The following is a 9,549-nucleotide window of genomic DNA, read 5'->3' as shown; positions in this document are numbered from 1 at the left end:
ATTTCTTTTCCTTCAAAATTTCAATTTTTGGATCGATTTGCTTATAATTGGAAAAACTGTTTTACTTATATTTAAATAAAAATATTTCTTAGTTTGGTTCATTTTTAATCACAAAAATTTGGACTTTTGGTTACTATTTTGATTTTTTAATGAATAGTTTAGTGTTAAGTTTACTCAAAATATACTCTCTTTTTTTTCAATTTCAAACTTTTTGAGTTGCAAAAAAGATGAAGGATGAGATAAAATACTACTCTCTCCATCCCCTAAAAAATAAATCATATTTTTTTTATTTTGAAATGTCATTAAAAATAGACCAATTCTATTTAAGAAAACTTTGTTTATCTAATGAATGAGTCTCATTCTCCATTAACAATACTCTAATCATTTTTTTCTTTTTAGTTTTGTCTTACTTTATTAGTCCCACCTTCAAACATGTGATCTTCCAAATGTTTTGTGTTTTCAGGGACGAGGGAGTAAAACATACACTTCACTATTAACATAGATAAGTTACATAAAGTAATAATTATACATAATTGAAAAGAGGAAATTAAGCATCACGTTGAGAGCATTAGCACTGGTGCGGATGTCCTGGCGGACATCCTAAAAACACATTCTTCCACGTCATACGGACATCTCACTGCGGATGACACGTCATACGGATATCCCACTGCACAGTGGCGGACATCCCCAAGGACATCCCGAAATAAAAAAAAATTAATGCAATAATCGGGACGTCTGCGCGGACGTCCGCACGGACGTCGCGACGGATATCCGCGGAACGCCGTGAAACTCCGGTGTCCGCAGCGGATGTCCGTATCCGTGCCTCCCTTGCACAATGGTGGACGTCCCGCGCAGACTTCCGGCACGTCGGTCGGAATTCCACCGGGACGGGCGCCATTGCTGATGCTCTGACAATAACAGAGGATAATGTGACTAGTGTCTTGTCGATTACATTCAATTCGGAAACGCATTATTGAAAGGTAATAATTTTAAATTTGGATAAAATGGAAAAAAAAATCAAGGTCAGTCATACCACGAAGAATGTTTGGGTTTATAGGGGGTGTTCAGTTGGCAAGATTAAATCTCATGATTAAATATGTATCATGTTTGGTTCATAAGATTGAACCCTTCAACTTAATCCTAGATGGATAGTCTCATGATAATTAGTCATAGCCTCCCCCTTCGAACTAAAATAATCCCACAACTTAATCCTAGATGGATAGTCTCATGATATTAGTCATGGCAACCGAACGCCACCATAGAGTACTATTAACAATTTAACATACTAATATAATCAATTCTAAATTATGTCTCTTAGAAAAGTACTTGGATGATTTCATTCATATAAAATATACTCCTACATAGTTCTTTTTTAAATATAAAATATAGTTTGACAGAAGCACTTGTATTTTTTCCAGATTTTTAATAAACTTTATAGTTTAACTAGTTTACTCCTACATATCAAAATTTGGCCAAAATTTATTATTTGTAAGACCAATATTCCAAAAGGAAACGATTAATTAATTTGGTACGAAAATAGTAGTCCTAGTAGTAGAGCTTTCTATATAAATCAAATACACAGAAACACACAATAGTGCGTGTTAAGAGCCACCAGCAGTTATACAGTTGTCTTTCTTTCCTGTAGATTCATGCTTTCAAATTTTCGGCCTTAATTTATTCTTCTTTGCGTCAAATATTTTGCAGTGTAAAAATTCCCCTTCCAATTCATTCATATGATCTCTCGTGCCATTCCCTAGGGTTTCATTTTCCTTTGTTTCTGTTTTTTCCTGGTTTGGTTTTTGCTAAACATCTGTTTTTTATCTGCGTTAGTCTGACTAGAACTCTGTTGAATCTTTTCAATTCAATTGTGTTCATGAGTTGATGTTCATTGAGACTAAACTCCGTTGATTTTCTGGCGAAATTTGTGTTTTTTTTCAGGTTTTACTGATCAAGGTTTGGAAATTTATAGTATTTGTAATTGAAATCTGAAGTGGTTGTTTATGCTATGCTATGTCATTTGATAAAGTTAAATTCTGGCTAGATCATGGTTTGGAGATTTTGCAAGTTTCTGCTCTCTGATTTGGGGCCTAATTAGGGTTCACTTAATGCCTAGTTTTTTAAACTCGAGTGAGATTTTAGGAGTTTGAGGAGTTCTGTTACAATTTGAAGAAATGCCTTCTCCAAATAATCGTGGATGCCATATCCCTTTTGCATCATTTCGCCGCTCTATATTGACTGTAAGAAGTGATCAGGTTCATTCAGAAATGAGCCATGATCCGAATATCAAGTGCCTTGAGTCGTTCCAACGACAGGTTTTTGCCCGTTTCCACGATCTTTCAGTGGTTAGTGCGGATGAGCTCCTCTCTGTTTCGTGGATACACAAGTTGTTGGACGCGTTCACTATGTCCCAGGAGGATTTCAGCACCTTGTTATCCGATAACAAAACACTGCTTTCGAAGCCGCCAGCAGACAGGCTTGCTACTGAGTATTTCGAGAGAGCCATCAAGGCGATGGATATCTTCAATGCAACTCGCAATGGTGTTGAGACCGTTTGTGTCTGGCAGAAGCATTTGGAGATTGTGGTGTGTGCTCTTGACGCGAAGCAGAGAACGGTTGGCGAGAGCCAGTTTCGTCGTGCAAGAAAAGCCTTGATGGATTTGGCATTACTGATGTTGGATGACAAAGATACCGGCTCAGTGTTTTCACACAGAAACCGCTCTTTTGGGCGTAAAGGCAAGGAACACCAACGGAGCTCATCATCAAGGCACTCTCGGTCACTCTCTTGGAGCGTGCCACATTCTTGGTCAGCCTCTAAGCAGCTCCAGTCCATTGCGAACATTGGTTCCTCCAAAAACGAACGAAATAGCAGCGACTAATGGTTTGGCAATGCTCATCTTTGCAATGAGCTTTATTCTGATGTTTGTGTTGTGGGTTCTTGTTGCTGCAATCCCTTGTCAGGACCGTGGCGTGCAGATCCACTTTGCAATCCCTCGTCAGTTCTCGTGGAGCACGCCTCTGTTCTTGCTCCATAGCCGAATCATGGACGAGTCCAAGAAGAGAGAGCAGCGCAACACCTGTGGATTGTTGAAGGAGATATATCAGATTGAGAAGTGTGTGCATCAGCTGACAGACTCGGTAGACGCTGCTCAGTTCCCACTGTCGGACAGGCTGAAGGATGAAGTTAATGAGAATGTCAACGAGCTGTCTTTAGCGTGTGGGGCTTTTAAGACGGGACTCGAGCCACTGCAGTGCAAGCTACGCGAGACGTTTAGGAAAGTCATGGCTTGTCGCTCTCGAGTTCCTTGGCAAGGCCACACAGCCTTAGTGAAATTGCAATGTTGGCCACAGACCACAGTTATAAAATTTTATCAGGTAGATTTTGTACTTAGTGATATATAGTACTTTCTTGTAAAATACTGTTGTGTCATTCTGTTTCCAGGTCTCTGTCTGTGTGAGGCTGGCCATCAATTTTTTTCTTGATTGATTCTTTATTCTTGTTAAATAATGTGCATGTCTGGGAAAGATTTGCCCTTTAATCTTGTCATTTCAAGAACACTTTCTCTCTCTTAAATGTTTTTTTTTTGTTGCTACTAAATTGTGTAATGATAAATCAATAGTCGATTCCACCATTTTCCTAAAGAAATGTTATTACATCAAGAAATAATTAACCACTAGATGAGCTTCAAATAGAGAGTGTAAACTGATTTATTGTATTCCCTCTGTAAACAGTATAGAGATCAAGATGTGCTTTTGATTTACATGTCTCAGACTGCTTCATTCAGCAATTCCCCTTGAAAGAGAACACTACTGCATCTGTAGCTAACTGCGTATCTAGCTCGTGCCAGAACATCCTCATGCAACATTGCTGGATATCTATGGCAGGGCAACAAGACCTACTTTCTACAATCTTTATCATCGTCAACCACGCGCACCTGCCATTACATGGAGCGCGTGCTCCTCAGAACTCTTGGAGGTCTTCGCTTCTCCACCACCGGAATTATATTCTCCATGAGCTGCATTACACCATTATGGATGATCAGTGATTCAGACTAACACAATCAAACTGTACAAGAACATAGATTCAAATATGTAAGAAGTTGAAACAGGTGGCTCAGACAATCACAAATCAGAATTGATAACTGATGTCTGTTAGTGGAATTCAATAGACTGCTCTTTAGAGATATGTTGTCAACCAACACTCCTGACAAAATATATATAATGTCTCTATCCAGAGGAGCCTTCCACTTCTCATCTGTATACTCTTGAGGTTTCTCGTTATGGTTTAACTTGTCAAGAATGCTAGGCATTAAAATCTAGCTCAGTGAGTTGTCCAATTTGTGAGCATATACAAGCAATGTATAAGTTCTAGTAACTAAACTATATACTTCTCTGCATCTTAAAACAATTACAAAGCCTTCCAAGCTTACTCCATCGAGGAAAACTGAATCACTGGTGTGCTTGTTAAGCTTCTATACATAACTGGTATGAGATTGTTAAACTTCTGTAGTTAAGGCACCCTTTGTAATAATAGCCATAATGACGTTTCAATGACCTAAACATTTTCAGTTATTTTAGGGATTCAATCTTCTTCACCACAAAATAATACTAGTACTCTATATAATGTCTGTATCTACATAACAACCATACTTACAAGTTTCCTGATACAATTTGATACCATTGTAAATTTAAATTTAAACACATAACAAGCATGCATCTTGATATCACATGCATTTGTATTAGATCGTCAATTGGTGCGCTGATAACTAACTACAGACAGATGATCAAACAGAGTGGTTAAAACAAATAGGTTCATGTATGTCAGTTCTCCCACTCTTATCTCAGACCAATCAAAGTTGATTTTCATCAAACAGATGTCCTTACAGCTAGAGTAGAGTGATACTTGTGATTTAGATTACTGTGGAAACTTAAGCCACACACAAATGCTACATGTTAGAACTTAAAACAATTAGCAAGTAGGGTCAGATGCCAAAATATGAAGCTGATTCTAAAACTTGATTACAGACAATCCTGACCAAGATTTACAAAGTGTGTAGCCGTAGAGACTTCATAAGCACATGGCATAGAGTATACATTTACTTTAGCCATGGCAAAAATAACCGATTGCTTACTCCAACAGAAACATATTGAAACGTATAACAGGTGCTAAAATGTCAACATATTCTCAGTTATCAAGAATGATGAGTCATGGGGTGAACAATAACAATATTAATATATACCTGTTTGTATCTCTCCCTGTTCATTTCAGCCTGCAAATTAGAGCTTTATGAGAACCTTCTCCACATCAGAAAACCAATTCAAAGGGGGGAAAGGTTCAGCAATCTCCCTAGAAGATTAAAAACATACAGATTCTAGGCATTCAAATGAAAATGCAAGTGCATCCCAACAGAGAGAGAGAGAGAGAGGCACCTCTTGTTTCAAGAGCCTGTCATGTTCATCCTCTAGGGCTGTCACCTGAGCCTCCATCTCCACGGTATAAGCCTAGAAGCAAGCAAAAACGAAGCTTCATGCATTGAAAAAATAAAGTAGTGAAAGAATTACTCCTACTTCATTTAAAAATTGGGGAAAAGCAAAAACAATAGAAAAAAAAAACAAGAGGGAGAGACCTGCTTCCGCTCTCTGGACCTAGCAGCAGACTCCCTATTTTTAATCATTCGTCTCTGCTTTTGCTGCGTCGCCTTATCCAGAGGCACTTCGTCCACCGCCACCCTCCTCTTCCCTCTCCCTCTCCCGCTCCCCGCCGCCATCCCACTCCCAAACTCCATACCACCAATCACATTCTGCACGCACCCCGCCGCAGCAAACTGAGCCGTCGCCGGCGCAGGATTCACCATCACACCTTCCATTCCAAAACCCCCAGGCGGAGGCGGCGCCGGAACCCCAACCTCCTCCTCGTTCACAGCCCCCGCCTTCGTCAGGAAAGCCTCCAGCGTCATCGCAGCTGCCTCTCCCCCGCCGCCGATGACGATATCCCTCCAAACATCCTCCGTCGTCTTGACATTCCTCAATCCTCCGTTGCCGGGTAAAAATCCCCCCGCCGCGGCAGCCTCTCCGGCGCCGGTGTCGAAGGAGGCGGAATCGGGGCAGATGTTCCGGAAGATTTCGTCCATATTCATGGAGCCGAAACCCCTAGGTGGTTGATCGGAGTGGATATTAATGGAGGAGGGAGGGGAGTCACGCGGCAGATCCGAATTGGACGCGATCACCCTCGGCGAGGCCATCAACATGAAATTCAAAACCGTTTTCGCCGCTTTTCACGGAACTGAAAAATCGAAATTTCCTGATCCAACCCGACAGTGAGAGAGTTTCTATTGCGAGTGTAGAAATGGCGTCTTTGTAGAGATGAGCGGCTGAATAAAGCGAAGAGAGAGAAAGCGAGGGATGATGAGAGTATACAAAGCTATATGTACTCGCTCATTTCAGATTGGCACCTAACGTCTTTTTTCACTTTCTGCTTTTCAGAAGTACTCTTTATTTTATTATGTCAGGTTGCATTCATTTGATATTCGATAGAACTGCCATATGTATTTAATGATGTTTCTAATTTACAAAACCGCATATTAAACTTGATGTTGACCTATCATTATACTCCCTCGTTCATACCGGATTTAAGAAATTTATATTTAAAATTTAAGTAAAAAGAAAATAAAATAAGAAAGAAGAAGTCAGAGTAAAGAAAAGAAATTATTAAAATTTTACCAAAAAAAGAAAGATAAAATAAGTAGCATTGGAACAACACAAAAAGAATATATACAACACTTTATTTATGAAAAAGACTTAAATTTGGACGGAATATATAAAATTTTATTTATGAAAAAGACTTAAATTTTGGAAAAAAAGGAGTTTCAGGTAGATGACTTTTAGAGAGTCCACCAAAGTTGGCCCGGCCATCAAATATGGTTCTCCTGGACTCTCCACAATGGTAAATAACAAGGACCACGAAATGTGGCCTGCTCCAAAATAAAAATTAATTTGTTTACTTTTTTAATAATATTTTATAATTTAACTACAATAAATTTTATTAGACTATAATATATGATATTTATAATTTTAATTAAAATAAAATAATTTGGATTGTAAATAAAAAAAAATTCACAACCTAACCAAAAAAAAAGTTTATCAAGAACTTCGTTGTATTATATTAAAATGGGAAAATTATACAACGAAAATTTTCTAGTTTAAAAACAACAACCCGAAAACTCATATCACTCTGCGGCGCTCCTTCTATGGTTCCAGACCTCTTCAACCAAATCAGTCTGCAGTGTTGTATGCGATATTTGACTCCGCATATCAGTGTACCGCTGGATCAAGTATTCATTAGTACGTGGTACACCCATATGCAGGGGCTCCATGACAATACCCGAGCTCGAACTAGCACCATCTTCCAGTGCCCATCGCTTTGCAGCAAATCATTCGTCAGCTATTATCATATTGTGCAATATGATACATGCAGTCATGATGTCTGAGACATCATTTTCGTGCCATTGTCGAACCGGGCACCGTATAATGGCCCATCGCGCTTGGAGGACACCAAAAGCTCGCTCAACATCCTTCCTAGCACCCTCTTGTTTTTTCACGAAGTAGGTTTGCCTCTGCCCAACGGGTTGTCGGATCGACTTCACAAACACGGGCCAGCGAGGGTATATCCCATCGGCCAAATAGTATCTCGTGTTGTACTGCGTGCCGTTGGCCATGAATCTAACTTGCGGACTCTCACTCCGGCACTCGTCATTGAATAGGTGGGAAGATCGTAGAACGTTGATGTCGTTGTTCGACCCAGCGACACCAAAATACGCATGCCAGATTCGCAAGCGGTAGTCAGCAACGGCTTCCAGGATCATCGTGGGATGTCGGCCTTTGAAACCAGAAGTGAACTGCCCTTCCAAGCCACCGGGCAGTTCCTCCACTCCCAATGCATGCAATCGATGCTCCCCAACATCCCTGAATATGATGTAAAGTCCTGTGCATATCAATCAGTCTCTAGCAATCATCGGTCGTTGGCTTCCGTAGATACTCCCCTTTGAAGATATCCTTAATGCCCCTACAAAACTGCCTCAACGTCTATAGGGCAGTCGTTTCGCCCATCTGTAGGTATTCGTCGAACATGTCAGCGGGCCCGGCATAGGCAAGCTGCCTAATTGCCACCGTACACTTCTGATATGTCGACAAGCCGGGTCGACCGGTGGCATCATATCGCAAGTTGAAGCACTTGAACCGCTGCACCAAACACGTCGCTATATGGACGAAGAGTTGTTGCGACATTCTGAATCGCCGACGGAAAATCTCTGGCGGATAACGGGCATTCTCGCTGAAGTAGTCTTCCATCAACCGGCGGTCAGCCTAGGCATGGTCACGGTCGATATACCGCCGATAATAGAACGGCCGAGGGACTACCACCGCCGCCTCCGCCTCGTCAGCTTCATGTTGCACCGCTGCAATCAGGTTTTGGAACTCCAGATCTACCGCTTCTTGGTACCGTTCATCGTCGGAATCCATATTTCAGAAGTTGAATTAAAATAGATTGGAAAGAGTGGTGTTTGAATTGGGGTAGAAAAAATGGAGGAAAAAATAGTGTGTATTTATAAAAAAAAAGAAGCAAAAAGAAAATCGGTGGCTGGGCCACGAAATGCGGCCCGCTGCAGTGATGGGCCGCGGAACACACGGCTGAGCCGCGTGAAGGCCACGGCCGCGGCTCCCTCTCGGCTCTCGACTCCCAGCCATCGATCGTGGCTTTCTGCAGTGGGGGCCGCGCACCCGAGCCACGGGTCGCGGCTCTCCCACTGTGGACACTCTTATAAGATTATTACAAAACGACAGAAAATCTTGAAAAAGTAGCATGACATAAGGCCACCCGCAACGAAGTCTCATAGGTGGCTCGTATCTCGTTCCACCGAGACGAGACAGCGGCGAGACGCGTCCCGGTCTCGCCGAGACGCCCGTCCCACCGAGACACCTAGCGGGTTTTCTCGCCACGAGCTCCGGCGCCATGCGTGACGCCCACTCGCAGGCCCGCGAGTGGGCTTCGTCACGCTGACGCAATAAATATTTTTTTTAAAAAAAATTCAAATTTAATTAAAAATAAATAATCGAAAACGGTAATATTACTATTTTCGACCATTTTCCTTTTTTTATTTATTTTTTATTTTTTTACTCTATAAATATTCATATTTCATCCTCATTTCACAAACAAATACACATCAAATCCTCCAAATCATCTCCATTTCCTCTCCAATTTTCATCTAACCTCTCATCACAAAATGTCCGGCGACGGAAACTCTGGCTTCAACGGGTTTGACATCAACGCGTTTGGCGACTGGGGGGCATGTACAACGTGTTGGGTGGTTCCGGTTCCGGTTCTTCTACGCCGGGCACCCAGGGCTCGTCGACGCCGGGGGGTACCAACCACCCCATTTTGATGTGGATGCACACGCTGGTCCCTCCGCACTGAGGTATTCGCAGGGATTATCCCAAATTCGTGAGGATTATCCGGATGAACCCCATCCGGAAGGAGGACGAGACGGTGGAAGCTCC

General features: G+C 41.6%; 2 protein-coding genes across 2 annotated transcripts; one reads left to right on the top strand and one right to left on the bottom strand.

Annotated features, from left to right (window-relative positions):
• Positions 1 to 1,613: 1,613 nt before the first annotated feature.
• On the top strand, positions 1,614 to 4,239 carry LOC121770701 (protein ROH1-like). The gene is made up of 2 exons (XM_042167470.1): positions 1,614 to 3,372; positions 3,730 to 4,239. Exons 1-2 carry the CDS (start codon positions 2,677 to 2,679, stop codon positions 3,793 to 3,795), a joined length of 762 nt encoding a protein of 253 aa, XP_042023404.1. The 5' UTR covers positions 1,614 to 2,676; the 3' UTR covers positions 3,796 to 4,239.
• LOC121770700 (bZIP transcription factor 12-like) lies at positions 3,679 to 6,493 on the bottom strand. The gene is made up of 4 exons (XM_042167469.1): positions 5,625 to 6,493; positions 5,428 to 5,499; positions 5,238 to 5,267; positions 3,679 to 4,013 (listed from the first exon to the last, which is right to left on the bottom strand). Exons 1-4 carry the CDS (start codon positions 6,243 to 6,245, stop codon positions 3,939 to 3,941), a joined length of 798 nt encoding a protein of 265 aa, XP_042023403.1. The 5' UTR covers positions 6,246 to 6,493; the 3' UTR covers positions 3,679 to 3,938.
• Positions 6,494 to 9,549: the final 3,056 nt, after the last annotated feature.

This window comes from Salvia splendens, chromosome 16 (assembly GCF_004379255.2).
Source record: "Salvia splendens isolate huo1 chromosome 16, SspV2, whole genome shotgun sequence".
In the NCBI taxonomy this organism is placed as follows: domain Eukaryota; kingdom Viridiplantae; phylum Streptophyta; class Magnoliopsida; order Lamiales; family Lamiaceae; genus Salvia; species Salvia splendens.
The sequence above is the reverse complement of the archived record's forward strand: the minus strand, read 5'-3'. Positions and strand labels throughout refer to the sequence as shown.